This window comes from Leptonychotes weddellii, chromosome 9 (assembly GCF_054177405.1).
Source record: "Leptonychotes weddellii isolate Sample4059 chromosome 9, ASM5417740v2, whole genome shotgun sequence".
NCBI classification, from domain to species: domain Eukaryota; kingdom Metazoa; phylum Chordata; class Mammalia; order Carnivora; family Phocidae; genus Leptonychotes; species Leptonychotes weddellii.
Window position 1 is genome coordinate 4,181,404 of NC_138377.1, and position 27,917 is coordinate 4,209,320.

The following is a 27,917-nucleotide window of genomic DNA, read 5'->3' on the forward strand; positions in this document are numbered from 1 at the left end:
TCTTGGAAGGTCGTGATCTCAGAGTCGTGAGATTGAGCCCCACGACGGGCTCTGTGCTGGGTGTGGAGCCTGCTTGAGATTCTCTCTCTCCTTTTCCCTCTGCCCCTCCCCCCTCAAATAAACAAACAAAAATAAAAAATAGACAAATATGAAAATAACAGTAATAGCTTATGTAAATATCCTTTTTCCATTATGAGCCTGGAAAAGAGTGGGATTATATAGAAATAAAAGTAGATCTTGGGCGCCTGGGTGGCTCAGTCGTTAAGCGTCTGCCTTCGGCTCAGGTCACGGTCCCAGGGTCCTGGGATCGAGTCCCACATTGGGCTCCCTGCTCCAGGGGAAGCCTGCTTCTCCCTCTCCCACTCCCCCTGCTTGTGTTTCCTCTCTCACTGTGTCTCTCTCTGTCAAAAAAAAAAAAAAAAGATCTTATAAGATCAATAATGGGTCCCTTTCCCCTTCCTTGAGCTGGTGATTCCCTTAATTATTAATGTAAAAATAACTGTTTTTGCCAGTATTTAACCAAGTAAAATAACAACTAGGTACAGTAATTAAGCTGAAAAATTTTTAAGTTTTTCATTTTTTTTTTTTAGAATCTCTACCCCCAACATGGAGCTCAAACTTATAGCCCTGAGATCAAGGGCTGCATGCTCCTCCAAGTGAGCCAGCCAGGCACCCCTCAGCTGAGTTCTTTTTTTTTTTTTAAGATTGATTTATTTTAGAGAAAGAGAGAGAGAGAGAATGAGCAGGAGAGGCAGAGGGAGAGGGGGAGAGAATCCCAAACAGACTCTGCACTGAGCACATGCGGAGCCCAACATGGGGCACAATCCCTCGACCCCAAGACCATGAGCCAAGCTGAAACCAAGAGTCAGACGCCCATCTGACTACAGCACCCAGGCGCCCCTAAGCTGAATTCTTTATAGTCTTCGAATCTGATGAATCCTTACACACCATGCAAGCTAGAGTTCCATTTGCAAATGACCCAGGTGAGAACAAAAAATATGTCTATGAAACAGAATATAGTGTGAATCATATCTAATTTTAAATATTTTAATTTATATATTTTCATGATTATAGGTCAATAAGAAATCCTTTTCAGATTTAATTTCATTATAGAATATATTTGATAAGGATACATACAAACAGATTCATATTTAATACACGTGTCTACTGGTGTCCCACATTTGCTCAGCAGGCTGGCGATGTAATAAACATGCTTCCAAACGTTGTGCTTAATCAGCCACTCTAAACAACCCGCGCCATGGAGTTCAGATAATTCCATTCATTTACTTGCCTAGAACAAGTAGAAATCTTAGTGTTTGTTTTTAAGTCTGTTTATTACTCTTCTATTTTAAAATCTGAGATACATTCCCCAATGTAAACAATAAATTTCAATCTGTCACACAATCAAAATGGATAAGGCCTTCTTGACAAATGTACGCCACCTCTATTTTACTCATCAGAATGCGATCTTATTTTGTAGTGTAGGGAGCCATCCATGCACGAAAGACAGGAAAAGAAGCTGCCCTTAGTACCCAGTGGAGCCTCCCAGACTTCTCCCCGCCGCAGGTTTATTGTACACTTGAGAGATACCGTTTCGACTTGGTCTACTTGGTCTTAAAATACAAATATACAATGTCCATAAGCATAAAATAGTAAAGCCTAGCCTTACATCTTTATGATCAATTTCTACAATCCTATACAAGTACAATACCAGATCATGCCAACTCCTATACAGAAGAAGGTGGCTAGATGTCTCCACCACTCTTCCGGGAACGTGAGCGCGGGACAGAAGGGAGTGAAGCGGCTGCCTGCGTTGGGTTAGGCAGACAGCGTCACTGAAACTCTACGGTGCCTGCATACCCTGCTGAAATATTTAAATTAATCTGGAGTACAATCTGCTTAACACAAGAAGAATACAACCCCTTTCTCGTCAGCCTCCCTCCAGGAGGACTGAATGAACCCTTAGAGAATGAAACCAAATAAAGTCACATTTGCATTTCCTGATTCACCTGTGCAAATCAGTCCTCCACGCTCTTCTCCATCGATTTATCCTTTCAGGACCAATTCATCAATAGCGATCACAATTCAGTACCTCATTATCATCATAAATATTTGACTTAGCGAGCTAGATGGGGAAATAGTAAAGCCTATGTACAACATTTTAAAAGGCATTCTGTGACCATTTTGAAGGGTTCGTAGAAAAGTTACGAAGGATATACCAGTCACTTCTGTTGATGTCACCACAATGTAAACCCTGGCATATTTTTTTTTAATATTCAATGTGCACTGTTTTATATACTGTACAACAAAGGAGAACCGTGAACCACTGCTCCGGTGTGACGCTCACTGATTCGCTAAGCTAAGGTAACTGGTAGAGGGAGTGGTTTTCCTGAGGTTTGTCAGAACTTCTCAAACGGAATAGAAATCACAGTGGTGGGGCCTCGCACGAGTCTGTGCCTGCCCCTGTTCTGCTCCCCGCTTCCTGCTGGGACTAAATGACCCGCCACTGCATGATGCTCGTGTCCTTGCCGCCCGTGGAGATGAGGTGGCTATCGCCACAGAGGAAATCGACGTTGGTGACGTGGCTGCTGTGCCCACTGTACACGTGGCTCGGAGCCTGGGGAAGAACGACAGAGAGCGAGCTTAACGCAGAGCGTGCTGCGTGGGGTCGGAAGGTGCTGGAATTCTAACGCTCGTTCTTCCCTCACTCAGCAGCTCTCGCCTGCGCACCTGCTTTGTGCACAGGCACCGTGGGGGCGTTCAAACGACACGGAGGCCCTCCGCGTACCCCAACAATCTGGCCTGGTGGGGGGGACAGACACGGGCAGGGCGCTGTCCCGGGCTGGGACAGGTTCAGGGCCAGAGCGCTGTACCGGACGTGGGGCCACCCAGAGGAGGGGTCTACCAGGTGCCACGGGTCGAGAGGGAAGGGCGGGGAAGGGTGTTCTAGGCACTGGTGTTGGCTCAGCTCAGCAGGTGGGGGAAGAGGCGTGAGGCCCACGAAGGAAGCCACGGTAGCAGACAAGCCAGCTCGAAGGGCTCTGCGGATGGGGGTTCTCCCCGGAGAGCAGCGCGGAGCCCGGAAGAGCTCCAGGGTGGCGGGACGGCGGGGTCAAGTCTGCATGCGTGACTGGCAGGTTCACGGACAGAGCCTGGCTAGTCAATCACCAGACCGCCAGGGGAGGCCAGGACGCATGCGCCCCCCGAGGGCAGAGGCCGTGACGCACGCGCCCCCCCGAGGGCAGAGGCCGTGACGCATGCGCCCCCCGAGGGCACAGGCCGTGACGCATGCGCCCTGAGGACAAGGTCCGTGAGGAAGACGTACCCTGAACTGTGAGCAAGGGTAAGAGAACAGGTGCACTTTGCCGAAGTCGTCGCCGGTGGACAGCAGCTTTCTCTCATGGGCCCGACACACGGCATTGATGTCGGTTCCGTCCGAGCCTTCCGGCCACACTCCTAAAATGAAGACCACAGAGCCCTGAAACTCCAGAGACACTAGGCCATGCTGCACAGGGCCCGCCACTGAGCTCTCATGGAGATCAGCTCGCCCGGAGTCCCTGGCTTTCGAAGCCGGGGCAGAAGAGCTCCCAGCCTGCCGGCGATCCCCTCCGCCGGGGCAATTCCCAGATCACCCGTCCCGCCCGAGGGGAGAGCTCCGGCAGGCTCTCTGGGCTCCCACGACTTTCGGGGGCCCCTTCCTTCTTGGCTCTACAGCGGAGAGAGTGCCAGAAACCGTGGCTCTGGACACAGTGCCTTTTCTTTATTCCCCCAAAGCATCTGAGTTTCCGAAGCTGGCTAGTCCTCAGCCTACAGTTTCCTAACTTTTTGGGTTTTTTGGGGTAACTCTATATGTGAGTCTCTCCAAAGGAGTGTTTAACCCTGTGTGTGCCTTTCAGGTTTTTAAAAAGATTTTATTTATGTATGAGAGAGAGAGTAGCGGGGGGAGGAGCAGAGGGAGAGGGACAAGCAGGCTCTGTGCTGAGCGTGGAGCCTGACCTGGGGCTGGATCCCACGACCCTGAGATCATGACTTGAGCCAAAATCAAGAGTCAGACGCTCAGCAGAATTAGCCACCCAGACGCCCCTCAGGTGTTTCTTGGTATCGGCTCTTTGTGGCTGCTGCTTGCCTGGTCTATCCGGCAGGTGTGGTGTCCGCCTGCCATGGATCTGGAGTCTGGTTGGGCGGGCAGTGTCCCCTGATCATTGCTATGGGAAACATTTTGGTCCCAGTAACTTTGGATCTGAGACAGCTGAATGTACATTAGTTTCTCAGCTGGCAGATCTAGAGTGAACCCAGGAGTTCCTAGCATTTATACCAGAAAATGATAAATGCCAGCTCTAAAGAGATTTGTGAAATTTTGACCACCTTATTGACTTAGAGTCTTACATAAAGAGATTATAGGTACGGTCTTTTCTTTTTTATTCTACTAAACTGTCTTAATTTATTTTACACCATTTATAAATATATTCCAATCTCAACTTTAAAGGAAGTGAAAAATTTAGTTAAAGAACCAAAAAAAGTATAATAACTCTAACAAATGATAAAGAAATAGATTGAGTGCCATCTGGCCCATCTAAGAAGTTTGGCACAACCTCAAAGGAGAAGATTCTAGAGCATTATCTCAGGACTTATTTCATACAATAGAAAAGGGTTAAACCTATCTCTCTGGTTCTTGCCTGGCCCTTCCCCTGGGAGCTGCAGGGAGCGTGTCCTTTTAGGGTTCATGTGGCAGCAGAGCAGCTGGACAAAACCAGTGACCATGAGAGTTCATAACTATTAGAGAAATGTTCTAAAAGTGGATACATGTTATGTGTGAACTGAATGAAAGCTGCAGAAAACTTACCAAAGACATGGAACCCCAAAGTGCAGGTGTATGTAGCCCATTCAATGTCTCTCGTAGTTTCCACACTTACGACTTGCTTACAAGCAGAGGGAACCCCTGGAAAAAGCAAATCCAAGTCTGGTGACATCTAAGCCGAAGGCCCCTCTCCTCCCCTGACAAGGCTGGCCCTTACAGCCCTGCCCCGCCAGCGTCAGAGCCATGTGGAGTGGGACCCTTTCCACTTCCCAGCCCCGTGGGAGCCAGGCTCACGACTGCAACTGTGCCTGAGCCCCGGGGCCTCCATGGGCACCACCTCCCATCTATCTCCCTCTTTGGGTCTGTTTCCTGCAGTCTGGCTTCTCTTTCCTTTGACCATCCATGGGTACCTTGCCTTCAAATGCTCACGGTCTCCCTCCCCTGCCCGCCCACAGAGCCTTCGAACAGCTCAGCTCTGCCACCTGCTGTTCATGTCAGGCTCCCCAGCCATCCCCCTGCCCACCACCACCACACACCCCTTCAGCCCTGAGTTAGGAGTGGAAGCTTATGGAAACCAGTCATACCCAGGTGATTTGATTGCTCCCCAAACGAGCTCTCACTCCTAGAGTATGAGACCGGGTCTGAGAAGATTTTAGACCCATGGCCTGTTTCTGAAACCCATCCCCCTTCTTCTGCCCTGTGTCAGGCAGGACTTTGGGGAGGGCGGAGAGGGAAGACCAGGTGCCACCTGGCACATGCTAGTTCCCTCTCTCCTCCATCTCCAGCAGCTCTACCTGTCCAGCTCCTCAGCAAGTGGATGGCTGCCTCCCTACCTCCCCACTGGCTCTTGATGCCTACGGCCTTGTATCTGAGCCCACACTTCCTGTCTACAAAATGGGATAAGCCTGGAAGAGCTATGGATAATGACAGAAAATGTATGTAAACTTTTTGGTACTTTTTAGTATTGCACTATTTAGTACCATCCAGCAGGGTGGACACCAGGCCCTCCTCATGCCCCACAATCCCCTGTGCTTAGCCCAGAGCTGGGCACATGACAGGTGCTTGACCCACGTATGAGGAGCCAGTGCTCAGGAAGTACTGGCCTTACTTACTATCCTCGGTGTTCTCAGGTCCTGCCTGGACACAGACACTGCCAGGAGGGGTCCTAGGCGCTGCTGTCCCCCCAGGCAGGAGAGACTTCACTCTGTCTGCCTGCTTGGGATGATGCCTTCACAAGGGTCCCCACTCTCTCCTGCCCCAATTGCCCCCCTCGGGCCTCTCCCTCCAGGATTTGGCATTTTCCTTCTTGGGAGTCCCATATCTTCTGCTCTGCAGGGGCCCACGTCAGCCCGAGCCCCCAAGGATCTCAGTGGCGGGAAGGATCTTAGAGGTGGCCCTGCCCGACTCCCGTTTTATAGAAAAGGAAACCAAGGCCTGGAGATGACAGCACATGCCGAGGCAGTAGGGGAAGTGGGGTTTGCAGGAGACCCCATTTTGGTCTCAGAGTGAACGTTCTATGTGATCCGAACCCAGACAAGCCCTGGGGTGCTACTCACAGTAAAGGATTTCATAGTCTCCAGAATTTGACACGAGGAATTGGGAGTTCACAGACCAGTCCAGGTGAGTAATGAAGCTGGAATGACCCTGGGAGAGAAGAGCAGGATGTGTTTCACGTGCCTCGTAAATTCCCAGCACGAGGGACATAGGGTGACCACACACATCCTGAGAAAATGAGAAGAGCGCCTACCGAGCACTTGCCGACACGCGTGTACTTCCTCCCATTGTCACTGACTCCGTAGATGTAGATGCAGTTGTCATGGGAGCCGATGGCTAAGAAGGTCCCGTCTGCACAAATATGCAGATGACATTTGTTTTAAAAATAAACACTTATCAATGACAAGGGGTAATGTTAGTGACATCACAGATTTAGAAAAATTAGCCAAATCAGTGACTTAACTCAAAGAGAAGAGTTTGCTTTTCAGGAAGTCCTACGCCACTTCCCAAGCTGTCTTTTGGAAATCTACTCCTGACCAGATCTCTCCCCTTATTAGCCCCATCCCTGCCACCCCCACATGGAAGGACCGAGACTCATTCCCTCCAGGATGTGGCCACATCGCTCCTCACTGAGCGCCAGGCTCTCTCAGACCTCTGCCATACTGTCCTCCTTCCCACCCCCCTGCCCTGCCTGGAAGGTCCCTCCCACCTCACCTCTGCATACACTGTCCTCCCTCCTACCTCCTGCCCTGCCTGGAAGGCCCCTCCTACCTCACCTCTGTGCACACTGTCCTCCCTCCCACCCCTGCCCTACCTGGAAGGCCCTTCCTGCCTCTCTTCCAATAGGCCATCAGTTACCATTTTTGCCTAGGTTTCTGGCCTCAGGAAAGCCTAAGGAACGGGGCTTTGGTGCTTGTGTGGAAACACAGGGAAGGAGCTCAATATAACATAAAAGCAGAGCCCACTTTTGTAGCCGGCGGAGGAACTTGCCAAGTGTGAAGGCAAAGCGGGGAGATCCACGATATACTGGGAAGGAAACAAGGCCTGAGAGACTAATCCAGAGGAGGTCAGACTTTCCTGAGGCCAGGAAGCAAAAGGAAGGAGACAGGAACCGTGTGGGGGGCGGGCACCCTGAGGCACAGAATGGAACACAGAGTAGCGGGGTCTCCGCACACGGGCTCGGGGACTGCGATGTGTCCCTGCTCGCACCGAGCACCAGTGCCTCCGTCCGCAAAGCACGGCAATTTTCACAGCAATTCAGAGGATTCCCTGGACAGTGTTTGTAAAGGTCCTGGTGGTCACTGGCCATCGTTAGTTGTTAATAAAAGTTCCCCCCCCCCCCCCACTGTCATCAGTTTCCTTCTCCCAAGGTAAGGAGTCCTACAGGAAACAACATGGCCTGACACCATCAGGAAATGGTGTTTCAGGAAGTCCTAGCCTGGGCCAGGTCAAAATAAGGGTGTTGGCAAGACCAAGTCAGCCTGTCCCATGTGGGAATCCTGGCGGGATGGGGTAAATAGGCCAAGGACAGCGGAGGCCTGGAGAAGGAGACCATCTATGGCTGACGATTCTCAAGAAGGCCGGAGAGCTGCATGGGAAACCATCCACCCTTGATTGCCCCAACTGACCGGGCCCTGACAATAATGATGATGATGAACACTAAAGGTTAACCATAATTATTATCAAATTATAACAGTCCACATTTATGTAGTGTCCACTAGGTACCATCCTGTATTCACGTATTTCATCCTCATAAACCCTACAGACAGGTAGATATCATGCCCATTTTTCAGGAGAGGAAACTGAGGCACAAGTGGCAAAGTAACTTGCCCAAGGTCACACAGGTTTATGGGAGCTGGGATTCGAACCCAGGCAGTCTGACTCCAGAGCCTGGAGCATTTTGTTGCTGATTCTGCTGCCCCTGTGACACAGATTAAGGGTAAAGCCTGCCACGTGATGTGTCGGCCTGCTGGCTTGTACATTCTTAAGCCAATGATCTCAAGATAAGAACTACCTTATCATCTGTTAACTCTCTCTCATAATGGAACCATTTATTATAATTCTGACTGCCCCAGCTCTAGGATTTCGAATGTTCTAAGTACCTCCTGTAAGTGGGATCATACAATATTCGTCTTTTTGTGTCTGCCTTATTTCACTCAGCATAACGTCCTCAAGAGTCATCTGTGTTATAGCATGTGTTAAAATTTCCTTCTTTTTAAAGACTGAATAATATTCTGTTGAATGGCTATACCATAATTTGCTTATCCATCCATCTACTGATGGACACTGGGGTTGCTTCCACAGTTAAGAATAATTATTATAGAATAATAATGCTATGAGCATGGTGTACAAATGCCTCTTTGAGGCAAGGGTCACCTGGTTAATGAAGAAAAGCTCTGAAGCCCGAGAAGCAGAGTTGCTGGTAAGAAGAGCTCTCTGGTCTCCAGGGAATGGCCATGAGTACAACTGACAAGAAATATACTCCCCGAAGGACTCTGCTCATGTCAGCCGGAGCTGATAGATATCTGAGGGCCTTCTAGGAAAAGAGGGTGTAGACGAGGGCCTCTTGCACTTCACAGACATTCAGAATCACAAGAAAATGATGCGAAACACATAAAACACATAGAAGAATGCAGAGTATTGGCCAGAATTAATAATAAAATATGATACTTAAAACATCAAGAATGAAAGGCATTCTGAGCTGAGTAAGCACCTTCTCAACATCAAAAAAAGGTTCCAAGGTGTCTGGGGGGTTGTCTGTTTAGGGTGAGAAGTGTGAACTTTGCTCGGGCACAAGGAAAACACCCCTGGAAGGGTGCTCCTTCTCTAATGAGACCTGTGGAGATTAAGAACACAGCTCCACCATGAGGTAGAGCCTGCTGCCAATCAGCTTATAAAATAGAGGATTCTTACAGAGCAGTAGCAGCTCAGTCTTGGCCAAGTATTTCCAAGGACAAAACTGCTATTTCCGAGAGCGTTCACATAGCTGAATATCCTGCATATCACAGAAACATAGCATTTCCTAAAACACAAGCATCCAACGACCAGGCCTAGAAGCAAGGGCCCGCCCAGCAGCCATGAGCACTCTTGGCACCCACACTGTCAGGACTCAGCCGCCAAACCCCGGTGGCTTCCATTGGCCCGTGATGAGAAAACTGAGCAAATATACGTCAGTTCACAATGGCACCCAACCCACCAACACCAACTGCTCACTGTTAAGGGGTACAGAGAACAAATTCACTATCTTGGAAATTGGTATATAAAGCAAAAGAAATCAGGCAGGGGCACCTGGGTGGTGTAATCAGTTAAGCATCCAACTCTCGGTTTCAGCTCAGGTTGTGAGCTCAGGGTTGTGAGATCGAGCCCTGCATAAGGCTCCACGCTCAGCACAGTCTGCTTAAGACTCTCTCCCTCTCCCTCTGCCCTTCCCTGCTGCTTGCTCTCTTTCTCTCTCTCAAATAAATAAATCTTAAAAAAAAATCAGGCATTTATCTTGACTTTCCTTAATGAATGCTACCATGCTACTGGATAACAAAGTAGATGATTAGCAGTTTTTCTTTATAGAAATAAGATATCTAATAAGTGAAGAAGAAAATCTAACATTGGCAAACCACTCATTTGTAGTCCCTCGTGAATCTGGGCATTGGGCACCAACAGCTACTAATATCACCAAAAGTGAGAGAAGCAGATGTGAGTCTCTGGTAGCTGGAAGACAGCAATACATGCAGACCCTGAATGGGATCCAGCATCTAGATGCAAACATCACATCAGAGGGAGTCCAGGGGACAGAGGAACATGTTAAAGGACACCACGGGGACGCACTCAGCAAAATCCAGAGTGGAGAAAACACTACGGGGGAAAATGAGCCCGTTCCTTCAACAAGTAAGTGAACAGTGCACACAAGAGAGAGTGGGGAAGGGGGTGGGGGAGGGAGGGAGAGAACAAGCACAAGGAATGATAGATTAAACGGGACTTCAGAGATATATCAGACAATTACCACAGGACAGCCTTTTTTGGATCCCAGTTGAAACTGTTAAAAACAAGTCAAGTGAAGGGCGCCTGGGTGGCTCAGTGGTTAAGCATCTGCCTTCGGCTCAGGTCATGATCCCAGGGTCCTGGGATCGAGTCCCGCATCGGGCTCCCTGCTCGGCGGGAAGCCTGCTTCTCCCTCTCCCACTCCCCCTGCTTGTGTTCCTGCTCTCGCTGTCTCTCTCTCTGTCAAATAAATAAATAAAATCTTAAAAAAAAAAAGTCAAGTGAAAATTTGAATACTGACTATGCGAATACCTGACGATATTAAGAAGTTAATGCTATTTGGGCTGAGGAGGTGACAGTGACACTGTGGCTATATTAAAAATAAGCGGGCAGGGCTTCCAGCGGTGGCCCAGTGAGCCCGGTGAATCCTCTCCCCATAAAGCAATGAAAAAGATGTACAAAACTGACAAAAATAACCACTTCCGCACTCTGGAAATTGATCAAAGACGTAAATCCATCTGAGAAGTGTTTATACTTAAAAAGCTGCTGAATTCGGGATGAGGACAGTAGGAGTCCCCGGTGCGCTCGCCCGGGGCTGCGCTCTCCCCTCCCACCGGCTCGGCGGGCTCAGAGGGTGCGGCCGGGCAGAGCCGGCTGTGGGCGCCAGCAGCTTTGTTTCCGTGGTCAGGCGGCTCACTCCACACAAAGCCCTGGGCGATGCCTATGCCCACCCAGCAGCGTTGTGGACGGAAGTGACGAGATCCAGGGCGGGTGAGCAGAGAGGGCCCTCGGCTCCAGCAGCCCGCGGTCACGGTGGAGGCCGGAGCGCGCCCATTCCTGGTGACGGGAGGCTAGGCATGTGCGTGCGCGCGCACGCGGGGGGCAGGCAGGAGAGGAGCCCGGCTACCCAGACGCTCGTGGCCACGCTGAGGTTGCACGCACGCCCAGGGAGGATGCCACAGGGCCCGCGGCAGCAGAAGCCGGGCAGCCCCGGAACCGGCCTGAACGCCGGCCGCGCCCTTCTACCTGCACACGTGTCCGCTGGCACAGGATGCAAGCCTTCCTGGCTGGAGGTGTTTGAGCGCAACTCTGTCCCGTCCTCCATCCAAAATGCATGAAGCCAAACCGAGAGAGCCGAAGAGAGAAACTAACCGGTTCCACGGGACCAGTTGGAGTTTTCAGTCCTTGCCTCTCAGCAGCTGCTAGGCCAGCCAGAGTAGCGGCAAGGACACAGATGACTCGAACAACACATCAGTCAGCTCTGAACACTGTCCACCAACTTGTCCCAGCCGACCAATCGAGAACACTGCACCCAAGAGCGCACGACACACATTCTCCGCAAGTACACCTGGGACATCGTCCGGGATAGACCACGTGCCAGGCTATAAAAACAAGTCTCGATGAAGTAAACGTGATTAAAGTCATACAAAATACATTCTAGGCCACAATGGAGGTGAGTTAAACAACAACAGGAGGAAATATGGGAAATCCCCCAAATATTCGGAAATTAAACAATACGTATGTAAATAACCCATGGGCCAAAGAAGAAATCATTAAGGAAATTAGGAAATATTTTGAATGGAATGGAAATGAAAACACAATATATCAAAATTTATGGGATGTGACTGAAACAGTGCTCAAGGGGAATTTTTTTTTTTTTTTTTGAGAGGGGGAGAGAAACAAGGAGGGGAAGGGGCAGAGGGAGAGGGAGAGAATCTCAAGCAGGCTCCATGCTATGGGGTAACCCTGAGATCATGACCTGAGCCAAAATCAAGAGTTGGACGCTTAACCAACTGAGCCACCCAGACACCCCTCGAGGGGAAATTTATAGTTTTACACATCTCTACCAGAAAAGAAAGGTCTCCAATAAGTAACCTAAACTTCAAGAGCAAGCTAAATATTAATCAAGCAGGGGAAGGGAAAAAAATAAAGATCAGAACAGAAAAGAAAAAAAAGAAAAAGGAAAATCAATGAAAACAAAAGTTGGTTCTTTGAAAAGATCAACAAAATTGACAAACCTTTAGCCAGACTGACCAAGAGGAAAAGAGAAGAGACAGAGTTTCCAGAATCAAGAATGAACGAGGAGACCTCACTGCTGACCTCAGAAAAATTAAAAGGATTATAAGCAAATATTATGAATGATTTAATGCCAACCAAGCAGACAGCTTAGCAGAAATGGACAATTTACCAAACTGACTCAAGAAGAATAAACACTCTGAATAGATCTACAACAAGAAACTGCATTAGTAATTAAAAACCCTCCCACAAGGAAAAGATGGCTCACTAAAGTTACATGAATTCTACCAAATATTTAATGAAGAAATAGTATCAATCCTTAAGAAACTCTCAGAAAATAAGCAGGGAAGGAACACCTCCCAACTTACTCTGCAACAGTACTCTCATAACTATGCCACACAAAACTATCACAGGAAAAGAGAACTACAGATTGATATCCCTCAAGAACAGGGACGAAAAAAATCCTTAATATTAACAAAGGGAATCCAGTGATATATAAAAAGGATTGATACACCATGACCAAGTGGGATTTGTCCCAGGGATGCAAAGTTGGGTTAACATCTGAAAATTAATAGACCATATTAATAAAATGAAGGATAAAAAAAATCACTTAGCGGCGCCTGGGTGGCTCAGTCGTTAAGCATCTGCTTTCGGCTCAGGTCATGATCTCAGGGTCCTGGGATCGAGCCCCGCATCGGGCTCCCTGCTCAGTGGGAAGCCTGCTTATCCCTCTCCCACTCCCCCTGCTCGTGTTCCTTCTCTCGCTGTCAAATAAATAAATAAAATCTTGTTTAAAAAAATCACTTGATCATCTTAATAAATATATTTTTTTTTTTTAAAGATTTTATTTATTTATTTGAGAGAGAGAATGAGAGACAGAGAGCACGAGAGGGAAGAGGGTCAGAGGGAGAAGCAGACCCCCCGCCGAGCAGGGAGCCCGATGTGGGACTCGATCCCGGGACTCCAGGATCATGACCCGAGCCGAAGGCAGTCGCTCAACCAACTGAGCCACCCAGGCGCCCTTAATAAATATATTTGACCAAAAAAAAAGCATTTGACAAAATCCAACAGCCGTTCATGCTGAAAACCCTAAACAAATTAGGAATAGAAAGGACCTTCCTCATCATGCTAAAAGGGCACTAACATCATACTTAATGGTGTATGACCGAATGCTTTTTCTCCTAAGACTGCGAGCAAGGCAAGGATGCATTCTTGCCACTTCTGTCCAACACTGTCCTGGAGGTTCTACCTAATGCAAGAGAGAAGAAATAATTAAAGGCACCCAGATTGGAAAGGAAGAAATAAAACAGTCTTTATTTGCAGATGACATGATCCTGTAGGAAGAAAATCCCAAGGATTTTACACACACACACACACACACACACACACAACTACTAAGACCAATAAAAGAGTTTAGAAAGGACATAGGATATAAGATCCATGTGCAAAAATTGATTTTATTTCTCTATGGTAGCAACCAACATTCTGAAAATAAAGTTAAGATAATTCCATTGCCAATGGCATAAAGAGAACTGACTTAGGAACAAACTTGACAAAGGAAGTGTGACTTGTGCACCAAAAACTATGAAACATTGCTGAGAAAAATGGCAGAAGACCTAAATAAATGGACAGATATTCTGTGTTCAAAGAGTAAAAGACTCAGCATGGCCAAGCCATCAAATCTCCCTATATCGATCTACAAGTTCAACATTAAATCCCTATTAAAATCCTGGCAGGCTTTTTAAAATGAGAAATGGACAAGCTGGTCATAAAATTTATATACAAATGGTGAGGATCTAAAGTAGTCAAAACAGCTCTGAAAAGGAACCGCAAAGTTGGAGGAGTTAGACTATTCATCTTTGAAACTCACTCTGAACTCCCAGTAATCCAGACTGCGTGGTGCTGGCACAGGGATGGACATCTAGGTGAACGGGACAGAACTGAGAATCCAAAAATAAACCTTTTTATTTTACGGGTCAATTGGTTTGTGACAATAGTGTCAAGATTATCTGATAGGGAAAGGACTGTCTTTTGAATGAATGATGCTGGGACAAGTGGATAATCTACATGCAGAACAAATCAAACTTTCACCCCTTGCAATACACAAGAATCACCTGGAGGTAAGGGCTAAAACAATCACCAATTTTTTTTTTTTTTTAAAGAGGGAGAAAGAAGCAGGGGAGGGGCAGAGGGAGAGAGAGAGAATCTCAAGTGGACTCCAGGCTGAGCATGGAGCCTGACGTGGGACTCAATCCCAAAACCCTGAGATCATGACCTGAGCCAAAACCAAGAGTCAGACACTTAACCGACTGAGCCACCCAGGCACCCCAATAATCACCTTTCTGAAAGAAAGCAGAGGGGAAAAGCTTCATGACTTGGGTGCGACGCTAAATGCATGATCCATCAAAGAAAAACCTGAGAAACTGGACTTCATCAAAATGGAAAGCTTTTGCTTCAAAAGAAGATGAAAAGATAAGCCACACCCTGGGAGAAAACATTTGCAATTCACATAGCTGGTAAAGAACTTATACACAGACTATAGAAAGCGCTCTTACAACTCAAGAGTAAGACAGAAAACCTAACTAGAAAACAGGCAAAATACCTGAAAAGGTATTTCACCAAAGATACAGGAGTGATCAACAGGCACGGGCAAACAGGCCCAGCATCTCTTACGGCTGCAGGGGAGGTGCAGGTTAAAACCACAGCGGGATACGACTCCACTGCTACCAGAAAGGCTGTCATAAAAGAGGCAGGTAATAACGGGTGTTGGTAGAAACGCAGAGAAAAACCAGAACCCTCACATGTTGCTGGTGGGAACGCGAGACTGTGCAGCCTCTCTGGCAAGCAGGTTGGCACCGTTTCATAAAATGTTACACACAGCTTTACCATACAATCCATCAGTCCTACTCCTAGGAATGTACCTAGGAGAAATGAAAACAAATGACCACAAAGAGACCTATAAGTGAATGTTCCCAGTGGGGCTCTTCGTAATAGCCAGAAACCAGAAACAACCCCCATGACCACTGAGTGATGAACGGATAAACACAGCGAGGTACATCCACAAAGTGGAATCCTATCTAGCAGTTAAAATGGAATCAACTACGGTACATGCATAATGACCCGAATTAATCTCAAAAAACAGTATTCCAGGTAAAAGAGGTCACACGCAATAGGCTCCGTAGTATATGATTCCATTGATATGGAATGTCCGGAAAAGGCAGTTTATAGGACAGCAGATCAGTGGTTGCCGAAGGCTGAGGGGTGGGAGTAGAGCTTAATCGCTAAGGGGCAGGGAGGGAACTTTTGGGGGTGATGGAAAGGTTCTCGAATTGGTTTGTCATGATGGCTATACATGGCATGAATTCACTCAGTCACTGAGAGTCCATTTATAATGGGGAAAGTATTGTATGTAAATTACTCCTAAATAAAGCTGTTAAAAAATAAAGAGGCCTCATCTTTTTAAGATCTGAACAGTAATATTAACAGATGAAGGGCTAAGTTCTGGGAAGTGCTTCGGAGGGGTGGGGGGTGGGGGGGCTCTGGATGAGCCAGATCGGCTAAGTGTCTGTATTTCTGCAGCTGGGTGATGAATACGTGGGGATTCAGTATGCAAATCAGTCTCATTTTATCTATGTCTGACAGTTAGATGCAGTATAGTTTGGCTCCGCCCAGGAGGCTTGTGAGATTTCTTCCTTAAAAGACATCTACACAGGATTTCATAACCGTCATAACTGTATGGCGAGCAAACAGCAGCTCTCACCCACCCGGTGAGTAACGCATGACGGACAGCTGTTCGTTTCCATCCGTGTGAACGGTGACCAAGTCTTTTGTTTCCGTGTCAAACACAAACCACCTGTTGTGAAAACGAGAAAAAGCACGGTAAGTTGTTTGGTGAGAAAATAAAGGGAGCCTAGTATACTTAACAGTAACTATTAAAAACTATTCCTCTCGGGGCTTAAGAAATACTCTGTGTTGGCTTAACAAGAATGCTTATTCCCGGCTCTTCCTTAAGGAAAAGTTCCTTCATATGAGCATTTCCTAAAGAAAGAAGCAGCATGCTGGCTTCCCTTGGAAATGATTTGGTTCCCGTGTGGTGATGGGGTCCTCGGTGTTTGAGTTTTGTCACTTACGTGTCAAAGGACAGGAAGCCCTAAGGCCGGGCCCGTGGCCAGAGGAGGCCGCAGGGGCTGCCTGCACGGTCTTACCCAGAGATCTGGCCCCAGAGCAGCGGGGTGGGTCCCAGGGGGTGAGCTGGGACAGCCCTGGGGTGTCTGGCCTGCTGAGAATGATGCTGGCGGCGCCAGCCAGGGGAAAGCCAGGGTGGAGAGAGGGGTGGGAGGGCGGCCACAGGACTGGTCTGGGCTCCGTGTCCTCGATTATAAAATGGGAATAAGGGCCAAGTCCACCGAGGAGGCCCAGTGTTAAAGCAAACTCTAAGGGATACAGATGTGCTTCGTATCTGCCGGCAAGGACACGGTACTCGGTATGTGTACTCTCCGGCCTGTGTGTTTGCAGGTGGTGGCAGGAAGAGGACTCCAGGGTTTTCAGGGATGAAAAGGCCTGGGGGTGCCCTGCTGTGGCAGCTTCAGACCCAGGGGAGCCCAGACGGTGTACATTCCACGGACACGGCCAGTGAGCGCTGCTAGTTTCCCCACGGCCCACTTCATGGGACTGGCTGGCCCCTGAAATTTGGATTTGGCTTCTCGACTTGTGTCTTCAACAACCATTTACCTTTAACATGCTACTGAATGCGAACAGAGGCCAGAACATAAGAAGCAGAGAGGCGGGGGCTGATCGGGCTATGCTCCGAAGCCCCACGAACGGCCCCATCCAGAGCTAAGGCTGGTGCGAGGACCAGAGATATGGGAGGCATACATGGAGGGAAGGACTCTCTTCCACCCATGGGACCTTGTGTGTTATTCTGAGCATCCTGGCATGGTCCCCAGGCCCTGTCCTACTGTGCGTAGTCAGCACGTGGGTCTGGTCATCACTGGCTGTCAGCCATTCATCAGAGCCTGCTGAGTCTGAAGCTTCCACTGTCCCCGGGAGAGTTACAAGGAAGGGGTGTGTGTGTGTGTGTGTGTGTGTGTGTGTGTGTGTGGACATGCACACACGGCAAAACATTTTCATGAAGAATTCTGTTGGGTATGAGGTGCCCAACTCTTAAGATACTGTGACCTGTGACTTATAAATGGTTCCTCTTTCCTTATACATAATCCACAGGCAACACAACAGAGTCTAAATGGTTTGCTTTTCAGAGAGGAAGGATGGGAGGAAATCACCAAAAATATCTGAATTAAACCGCAACAAGCATAAAGGTACTATGACAAACAGTATAAAAGTGCAAAATGTACAAAAGAGTGATCACCAGAGCCGTCAACACCGAGTGCCAGGCCACCCCGGAAAACACCTCACACGCCATCTCCTTCAGTCATCAGCACCCTGTGTCTAGGCGGATGATACTGTCTCGGTTTAGGAAGTGAAACAACTCAGGCTGTCTAGCCGGCTTGGAGACACACAGCTGCCCAGGGGCGGAGTGGGGATTCAAGTGCAGGCCTACTGCCTGGCCTATTGGAGGCGCTTGGTAAGTAAGTGTTAGCGGAATCTGAGCACGAGGCTCGGGATCCGGGCAGTTTCTAAAATTTCGAAAGGGCAGCAAGATAAGCATTTTTAAATCCTCGGCGCTTTGAAATGCTTTCTCGCCCGATTCCAAAGCTGAGGCTCCTCCCACAGCCTGCAGATCAGGGCTTGGGGAGCTCCACAATCCCCCAAAACTGTAGGTAGGCCGTGTGTGTGTGTGTGTGTGTGTGCGCGCGCGCGCCTGCATGCATGTGCACGTCTGTGCCTGGGCGGGTGGAGCGGCTTTTCTAGAGGGTCTATATCTTTGTCAGATTTTCCCACAGTCCCGAATGCGAAGGACCGCTGTCTTCCGTGTTAGTTTTGAGTTCTGGCTTAATTCTCGGTAAGGGGCTAGAAGCCGAGCGGGGCAGGAGGAGCGACCCCGCGCCTGCCCCTGGGGAAACACAGACCTCAGTGCTGACACGGACTCACCTCCCAGTCAGTGTTCCAACTGCAACCACAGACCCTGAAGGATGAAAACCAGAAGACTGAGCTGGATCCTAAAACATTTTAAAGGAAGTGTAAATTGATGGCCAGACACAGTGCTACCACAGAAAACACACAAGCACAGCTGTTCCAAAGGGGCTACGTGTCCCATTTAAACCAACAAGGCTCTTTTCTCTCCAAGAGAGGAAAACGTTTTCCTACTTGGGCGAAGGTCACGTGTCCGTCATACTAAATGGTGATCCCTTTAGAGGTTTTTCTCTTTCTGTCTTTTTTTTTTTTTTTTTAAGATTTTATTTATTTGCGAGAGAGAGAATGAGAGACAGAGAGCATGAGAGGGAGGAGGGTCAGAGGGAGAAGCAGACTCCCTGCCGAGCAGGGAGCCCGATACGGGACTCGATCCCGTGACTCCAGGATCACGACCTGAGCCGAAGGCAGTCGCTTAACCAACTGAGCCACCCAGGCGCCCTCTCTTTCTGTCTTAATATCTTTTCATACCTACAGGAATCAGATGACAGACCAGCAAGTAAATGCTCTTCCTCCCAGTTTTGGGAGCCCCTTCAGTTGACCCCCACGCTGAATGGTCAGCCTGTCGAATGGTGTGCTTGATGCACGTGGAAATAGGACCACTGTGCCCAATGAGAGTGGTAACACTGCATGAGAGCCCCCCGGGCACACGCAGCACCCTTGGCAGGCCTGGAAGGATCTCGAGACGAGTAAGGCACGTTCAGGTTTGGATCTAGTGTTCGCTACCAACGTGTCCATCACTAACTCTGACACAAGGTGGAATGGGATGGATGACAGAGGGAAAAGCAAGCCGTCAAGTCACAGGAGAGGGAGAGCTAGAGGAAGCTTGACAGGGAGGCTGGGTGGAGGCTTCCTGGTGCCGAGACCCTTGGAATCAGGCCTCCCAGTCCAGGAAGGATCACGGGTGGAAAAGGTCGGAGCGGATACTCCACTCAGTATTTTCTTGGATCAGGTGTTACGGGGACAACAGTGTGATCAAAGAGGTCGAAGTGACCCAGAGTGGGGCATATTCGAGGAACGGCGGGTAGAGAGGGTGTTACAAGGTAGAATGTCCCGGTGGGTTGGAAGGCGTGCAGACGACACGAATAATGTAGGCTGTGCCACCATGGTCAGGGCCGAGATCACCGGGAAACAAGAACATGGTGACATGATTGGGGCACCTGGCTGGCTCAGGAGGCGGAGCGTGGGACTCTTGATCTCAGCGTTGTGAGTTCGAGCCCCATGTTGGGAATAGAGAGGACTTAAAAAATAATAAAATCTTAAAAAAAAAAAAAGTGTGACATGATTGAATCTGTGTTTTAGATAGAAGATCCCTTGGTGGAACTGCTTAGAACGGACCAAAGTGGAAGGGGATTGGTGACAGGGAGACTGAGAAAGAAGTACCCGTGGGAATGGAAATAGAAAGGCATTGAGACACTACTGGGTAAACTAAAATAATAAGACACCAGAAGCCTTAAGGTACTGATTCTGTTCTCGGCAATGCTTTCTTCAAGGTGGGAGCTGTGACTAAGCTCAGGGCTGCCGCTGAGACCCAGAGAGAAATCACCTCCACCTGACGTTTACCATGTCATTAATTCACTCAGGCTCTTAACATTTGCCAGACGAAGCCACTGAGGCACAGGGAGCTTCCTGTCCAAAGCCACATGGCCAGTGGGTTAAGGAGCGAGGACTTAACCACAGATCTTTCCAGTGCCTGGTTCTGAGCCCCTTCGCTTCTGTCAGGCTGAGGGGTGACCAGTCAGAGGAGGGGGATGGAGCCTCTGGAGTTGCTTTCAGGGGGGCTGCGCCAAGGAGCAGCAGGGGAGGCCGCCCTCCTGGATGCCACTGCCCCTACTGTGTCCCCCCCATCTGTTCCTCCAAGCCCCCCAGGGGGCAGGTCCAACACAGGGACACCGCTTCCTTCAGCCCATCCTTCTGCCTGGGCCGCACCCACTCTTCCCTCTGAGCGGCTCGGGCCTTGTCGCCTCAGTGCTCAGCTCTACCAGGGACGGTCAGCTCTAGACCCTTGGTGACCTTCTTGGGGGGTAAAGGGCAAGGGGGCTGAAATGCAGATCCGGCATGCCAGGAAGTGCCGGGACCCCTGTGGGGGCTGCGAGGAGGAGTGGGGGCTACAGAGGGGCTGCCCCTGTCACGGGGCAGGACATGTCACCAAAGGCAGAGGCTACACACACAGAACGTACTGTACTTTAGACTCAGTGCAGTACATGTGGGGGAAGACTGTGGCTTGGGGAAGCAGACTGAGCTGGGTGTAAGCGCTGGCTCTGTCACTTGCTGACCTAGCGACCATGGCCAGCTAGCTGATTTGGCTAAGCCTCAGTTTCCAATCCAGTAACATGGTACCCCGGGTGCTGCCAGGATTACGGCTCGTACGTGCCCAGCGCCCGGTACTAGTAACTACATCGCTGCTGGCCCCATGCTGGCAGGACAAGGACGTCCCAGCGCTCCAGTACATAATCAGAGTTCCTTCTGTGAGGATCACAGCAATGCCCACTGGAAAACTGAAGCAATTGTAGAGATAAATTACGCTGGATGCGTAAATTCTCATTCCAGAGGCGCACTGTAAATGGTGCGCAGGCTCACGGCAGGGGTTGCTGAGCATGGAAGCCAGTGAAGGAACTCTGCACTCAGGAGACCCCAACACCAACTCCGTAAGGCTAGCCTGCTGTTGAAAACTTCACTAGCAAACTTCAGGATGACATGGATGGGACCACTTCAGGCCATGTTTAAAACAATGCCGACCGAATGAGGTAACCGGGTGACGTTTACTTTGGGACAATCTTTACTTTGGGACTATCAATTGCATGCAAAAACATAAACGAACGTGTTCCAGATGAACTTTTATAAGAAAAACACCATGTAACGTGCATGTCTACCTCTATTATTTTGTCCCAGATGGGCCGGTGACCAACAGCGTCCCAGAGAGTGGCGTGCCTGTCATGCCCACAAGTCAAGAACTGAGGTTTTGAGGCGTGGATGGCCAGTCCCCAGAGCTCATCAGTGTGACCCTGCAAAGGACCAAGACAGATGAAGCTCTCTGAAACATTCCAGTCAACACTCGGGGAGTCTCGGGGGCGGGGTGCCCACGGCATCTGCATGCTTTCGACTGCCCTCCTCGGTTGCCCTTCCCGCCAACCTAAGCCATGACAGCAACTGAAACTCTGACGCCAAGGAAGGTTATGTTGGTATAAAACAAAGGATTCATCTCTTTGTAATGCTTTCTGATATTCTGATATCGCATCAAATGAAAGTGCTCAGTGGGCCGGCTGGGCTGGAGCATACCTGAGTGATGGGTGTGAAGTCCCCTGACAGAGTGCCCTGCAGAACAAAGTTTCTAGTTGTGCCTATCAAGATCATGTTGCCCTTCCCCTCGGCCACTGTCCGGATAGGGCCAAACTGTTCTGGAATCTGCATTGAAAAGAAAGCATCAAAAATGTCCTTAAATATTAGCTCCACCATTCCAAATATGTGTTTATATATCATGATGACAGCTCCCTCCCTCCCTTGCCGCACCCCCCCCATAACATGGAGAGATAGAAAGGTCCACGGCCAGGACCCCACATCTGACTTTTAAACTCTAAACACGTATGTACCTTAAAACAATCGGCAAGAGTAAGGTCGTTAAAAAAAAAACAATAAAAAAATGAAGTGTCTTTTTCTTGATAGGATTAAAAAATAAGAAATAACACTGGTTAGTTTACTCTTTTCTTCTTGTGGCTTTGGACAGCAGCAGCAGGTAAAATTTGGAAAGCCAAGAATAACAAGGCATAAGAAGAGTTCCTAAAATTTACTGTAACTTAAACTGGTAGATTCTTTGGCAACTTCACACGACTTAGTTTTGAAATCCACTGTTCATGGCGGTAAACATATGGAATTATCTAAATTTTAAGACAAAGAATTTCAAAATGTGCCAGCCAAGATCAATCTGCTGTGATAAGATAAACAGAGGTTCTCATACTTTATAAAGGAACAGACTGCAGCTAGACCCCGCTGGGGGACTCTGGGCACTCCAGTTCTAGAAAGGAAAGAAGCTGCCTGCTCTCTACAAATTTTCCACCTCCAGTGTGGTCTGTTGGCACAGATTTGGGAAAAGGTGAAGATAATTCGTGCTAAGGAAGAGGAAGGTATGGATGCTTAAAAAAATGACAAGTACCGTCTATGAAACTGGATGAGGCTTTGAAGCCTCTGTTGCAGTTATTTTTTTTTTAAAGATTTTATTTATTTATTTGACAGGGAGAGATACAGCGAGAGAGGGAACACAAGCAGGGGGAGTGGGAGAGGGAGAAGCAGGCTTCCCGTTGAGCAGGGAGCCCGATGTGGGACTCGATCCCAGAACCCTGGGATCATGACCTGAGCTGAAGGCAGACGCTTAACGACTGAGCCACCCAGGCGCCCGCAGTTATGATTTAACATGGGTGCCTGTTCAGCCCAATGCTGGTCAAATCTTAGGATAAAGAATGGCATCACAATTAAAATCCCCATGAACAGGGAAGCGATTTCCAAACCTCACCCAGCGGCCTTCCTTTATTAAGAGCAATAATCAACAGAACCATATCTCATACTGCTAAAGCACTGGGCCATGCTGCTCTCCGACAGAATGGGCTACAGGATGTAACGTGTTGTGTGTGTTGTACACATCTGACTCAGAAGCTGGAGAAGGTCTATAATGTGTCCACTCGATGCTAGGGATGAAGACCACCAGCCATCACACTGATGCCCACCTTGATGTCTATCTGCTCCTAACTCCCCGGGGCCTGGGGGAGAGAGTTCAGCGAGTGTGTATGAGACAGATTAAACTTTTTGCCTGTGGTTTCTACTGGTGTGCAGGGTAATAAGGCAGTAAAATAGATACTAAAAGGAGATAGAGCTTTAGAGACTATGTTGGCATTCAGTCATGTACAAGATAAATACTCAGTAAATGTTAGTTCCAGGTGGTAATGTCCCTAAAGTCACACCTGGAAATTAAAGTGGAAAAAGAATATTTTTTTTTATTTAAAAGATTTTATTTATTTGTTTGGAGGGGGAGCATGAGCAGGGGGAGGGGTGGGGGAGGGGCAGAGGGAGAGGGAGAAGCAGACTCCCTGCTGGACATAGAACTCAATGCTAGGACTCTGAGATCATGACCTGAGCCGAAGGCAGATGCTCAATGGACTGAGCCACCCAGGTGCCCCAAGAAGAAAGATTTGAATGAAAAATCAAAATGTGGATAATATTCCCTTGGAAAAGTGAGACTGTTCTCTTATAAAGATATTCTAGGGGCACCTGGGTGGCTCAGTTGGTTAAGCGACTGCCTTCGGCTCAGGTCATGATCCTGGAGTCCCGGGATCGAGTCCCGCATCGGGCTCCCTGCTCAGCAGGGAGTCTGCCTCTCCCTCTGACCCTCCCCCCTCTCATGTGCTCTCTCTCATTCTCTCTCTCTCAAATAAATAAATAAAATCTTTAAAAAAAAAAAGATATTCTAAATGTGAAATATGTTACAACCTAAAATTTTACAAACCTAATTCCATTTTGGTAATTACACTTAAACCACTTCCAATGATTTTAGTAAAATGTTACCCTATTTAACAAAATTTTCTCTAAACTATTTTCAAAATGGTAAGCTGAAGATTTCAAACTAACAAGGAAACTGGTTAGTTTAACAGTTTTAGGAGGTTCAAAATGAATTTTCAAAAAAAAAAAAAAAGAATTTCGATAATGCTGTTTGCTTTATCTTACCTCAGTTTTATGAAGTTTCTGATAGTTTCCATCCCAAGAAATGAGCTTGCGGTCCTTCCCTCCTCCTGACACCAGCGTGCCATCCCTTAACATACAAAGTGCAAAAATGCCACCCTCATGGGCCCCTTGAACAGCGCAGCTTATCCGATTTGTACCTAAACACACCAAGAAAACCATCCTCAGGATGTTATCAAAAGGCTCGCCTCTGTCCATCCCATCTCACTTTGGTTTTAAAAATGTGATCTTGTCGGTTAGGACATCTCTGCAGCGTGAATCTACAAAGGACACAATTTCTAGAAGCTCACGCAGCAGCAGACAAGCATGCCCTGGGTTACTTTATGATGCAGGAGGACATGCTCACAGGAAGCCGAGGATGGAGAGAGCATGGCGGGACTACACACGGTGAAGAACAGGGGCTTGAGTTCACATCCTTGACAAGTGACTTCACTGCCCTACACCTCGGTTTCCCCTTTGTCGGTAATAGGGCTCCTGCTTATCCTGCAGGATCCTGCTAAGGGTGAAATGGATCGACATGGGACACACCTGCCCCCACAGTAGTGGGGACACTAGAGAAGTCCTCACATTACCCTGAAATCATATCTAGGGGTCTGTTTCCACTTTCACCCCCAACCCAAACTCTAAGCCCTTTGAGGACAGGGATGGTGTGGTTTTCCTTTCCTCCTGCTGTAAATGCTCATTGAACTTAACTGGATGGATTTTTCCTGAGTAACGACTCCTCTTTACCAGGCTGTGGGCTCCCTGATGGCAGGGCCTCGGGATCATCGCCGTGCTCGGGGGCTAGCAGGCTGTCTTGCACGTCATTAGTTCTCAATAACTATCTGCCCGAAGCCATGGGAACCAAGAAAGTTATTTAAGTGTTTTATAGCTAAAGGTATAGTCATTGACACCTTCACCATTATAATTTGTTAATAGGTCTCCTAATAAAGCTATTCCACCAAACTATTCTGGGCTTAAAGAGCCTTCTGCAGTGATAGAAAGTGAACAGTTCTTGGCTATTCTTGTTTTCCTCTGTTCTAGTTTTAAGGTTTCAAGTTACACATGCACCCATGCACGTATGTACCTATGAAACTTGGGATTCAGTGTAATTATGTTCATAGACAATTCTTAGAGAAGTCGCGTTTGACCTCGTATCATATTCGCCCCCAAGCTTTTGCTCTGGGGACAAGCCTGTGTTACCTTTTCCCCACACCAAGATGTTGCCGCTTGAATCTCCAGTAATGGTGTCACCGTTTTCAGAAAAAGTCACGCAGAGGACAAACTTTGGCTTTTCTTGCTTCTGCAGGATGATGTAAATATATATTCGTATTAGTCAAGACATCCTCTTATTTGTATTCCTACAACCTAGAGGCACGGGGCTCCCAAGCTGCATATGCCTTTCATTTTTATCTACCGTTATATAACTTATGCCATGAGATTACCTGCTCTAAAATAGAGAAATTTCTGGTAATTATAAAGTTGCAGACAGTTGGAGCAGAGGAGGGTGTCGGAGGGGCTGTGGGGTGGGCTGTGTTATCAGAATTAGAGCCTCAGGAACAGGGCCCTGGCACCGGAATAAAGTGGTCCTCTAACTAGGCCTCATGGGGGGGCAGTGGTACGAGGCCCCACAGGGAAGGAGGCGCTGTTCCTCGTCCTCACGAGGCCCGAGTGCCTTCTTGGTTGTTCTTTGCAAGGACCACGCGTGGGAGGGGGCGCCTGGCCCCCAAGGGCGACTGTCCCTTGTGATGGTCCATCTTTCCTTCCGGACATCACCAAGGCTACCCACAGAGACACAAGGAGCTCCGCAATTCTGTTAGGGATCCCCGGGAATACTCTTCATCACTACACCCCCAGAAAGACTCCCTGATTTGCCAATTACAGCAAATTCTTAGACTGTGGCAGCCTCACCGCTCCCCTAGAAGCTAGCTGACCACACGCACCGCTCAGTGAAGAATAAAACAAATGTAATTTAACATTACCTCGAATAATCCTTGCTTCTTAATAAGGGAGATTCCTTCTAATGTCCAAAAGTAGAGATGTGATTTTCCACAGGTAACTATTATGTTAGTGTCCGTGGGGTGGAAATCCGCAGCAAACACGGCTTCGTTAGAACACTTTGAGCAAAACAGGAGAATCAAATGTCTCAAATCTCTGAAGACACTTCAGAAAATAAATGACATCCGAACTACAAATAACTCATCCAGGTTAAGCCCTAAGCCTCTTGATTTTTCTCCCTGCTGAACTCACCTTCCATAAACGCTCAACTTATGTTTGCTGGGTGCCATAACCTCTCCTTGCCTTGTCTCCCCTGCTGGTCCACAGCCCTGAGGACAGGGACCACGGCTCCTCTCTATGCGGTGGGGGGCGGGGGGGGCAGGCATGCCACACGCTATTGCTGAAGGGGTGGGTTAGGGGTGGGTGGAAACTTAAGAATCCAAGAATTTGCTCTCAATCTCCCGTCACAGATTCCCAGCTGAGGCTGAACAACAGAATCACCTGACGTGAGTTACAACGCGGACGTTAGGCCTCAGCCCCACCTAGGGACTGGACTCTTTGGGAGGGGCCCGGAATCTGGATTTTATATAGCTCCATCGCTCCTGGCTGACTTTGGCTGCCTGCTTGCTCTGGGATTCCCTCCTGGTTGAATTCCCAGGACTCTGCCAGTGGTTTGGTGACCAGGCTGCGGTTCCAGGGTTGGGGACTGGCTATTGGGTTCCGCTGCACCACCCCCGACCCTGTTCTCTGGACTTGCAGCACCTGCACTTTGGTCAGATGAATCAGACCCTGAGTGTTCCTTCTGCTTGAAATTCAGTTATATGCCTTAAACCTGGGTAATGATTTGCCTCTGATTACTTTCAACACAGCCACCTAGCAAGAACTTAAATACTCGACCGGAATATTAGAAGGCAGGGCTATAGCATGTGAAGAGGTGTTAGGAAACATGCCAGGTTAGACTACGGACTCTGCATCCCGGACACTCAAGGGAGAAAGATAAGGCAATCCGATGGCAATCCTAATGTTCGGGAAGGAAGGTGATCTAAGGTTAATGGAGGACAGGATGGGAAATCTGAAGTCAATTCTGTAACAACTGGGATCCATTCATGATTTTCAAAGGAGGAAAATACAAGAAAGCTTAAGGAAAGTTCAGTGACCTATCGCACAAGATGGATCGGAGGTGGTCCAGGGAAGCCAAGCGCAGCCCCCTACAGGAAGAGTCCCACTGGGAGGGGCTGGGATCCGGCAGGCCCCTCAGCTTTGGAAAAGCCCTGTGCTGGCCGTGCTGACCTCTCCCTCAGCTGCTCCTGACCTGTCCCCACTCCCCCCATGCCCTCCCTGGCGGCGCAGGGAGCACATCTCGGGTACCACCCCACTTGCAGCCCCCTTGACCTCGAGAGCACACATTTGTGGAATGAAACAAAGCAGCAGGGAACAGTGAGCAAGGGAGTGGCTTAGCAGGGGAGGGGCTGTAAAGTGAGGAAGAAGGAAACCTTACAGGTGTCCTGACGAGGGGAAGAGGCCCTGCCAGGACTTGGCACCACACCCTGGGAGGGGAGATGGGCGGGCTCGGGGTTCTTGGGTGCTGGTGTCAGGCCCGAGGGCCGCACCGGGCATGGGGAGCCTGTGGCCCACTGAGAGGTGGGACGGGGGCCTGGGAGCCAGCTGGAGGAGAAGGCTCCACACGGGGAAATTACAGCGGAGCCCCGCATCGGGCTTGGAGAGAGACCTTCACGTCGGCCAGCCGCTCCTCCTTCTGCCAGTCCCACACAGACAGCACGTGGTCGTTGGAGTCGTCCACGGCACACAGATTGCTTCCTCCATTCTGGGGGGGAAAAAA

General features: G+C 48.8%; 2 protein-coding genes across 5 annotated transcripts in view; both read right to left on the bottom strand.

Moving 5' to 3' along the window:
- LOC145723362 (echinoderm microtubule-associated protein-like 1) overlaps nt 1-27,917 on the bottom strand; it is a 433,105-nt gene that overhangs the window by 267,542 nt on the left and 137,646 nt on the right. The window lies entirely within an intron of this gene.
- Nucleotides 1,016-27,917, bottom strand: part of LOC102737142 (echinoderm microtubule-associated protein-like 1) — a 34,728-nt gene continuing 7,826 nt past the window's right edge. For both annotated transcript variants that reach the window (XM_081829924.1, XM_081829923.1), the window contains exons 5-17: nt 27,807-27,902; nt 26,062-26,196; nt 25,283-25,382; nt 24,086-24,240; nt 21,653-21,778; nt 21,247-21,378; nt 18,335-18,402; nt 16,048-16,136; nt 6,546-6,643; nt 6,355-6,442; nt 4,844-4,939; nt 3,326-3,456; nt 1,016-2,617 (exon numbers count right to left, since the gene is read on the bottom strand). In XM_081829924.1, coding sequence (XP_081686050.1) covers nt 2,492-2,617; nt 3,326-3,456; nt 4,844-4,939; nt 6,355-6,442; nt 6,546-6,643; nt 16,048-16,136; nt 18,335-18,402; nt 21,247-21,378; nt 21,653-21,778; nt 24,086-24,240; nt 25,283-25,382; nt 26,062-26,196; nt 27,807-27,902 — 1,440 coding nt within the window. In that variant the 3' untranslated portion in view covers nt 1,016-2,491. The remainder of the gene's footprint in view (nt 2,618-3,325; nt 3,457-4,843; nt 4,940-6,354; nt 6,443-6,545; nt 6,644-16,047; nt 16,137-18,334; nt 18,403-21,246; nt 21,379-21,652; nt 21,779-24,085; nt 24,241-25,282; nt 25,383-26,061; nt 26,197-27,806; nt 27,903-27,917) is intronic.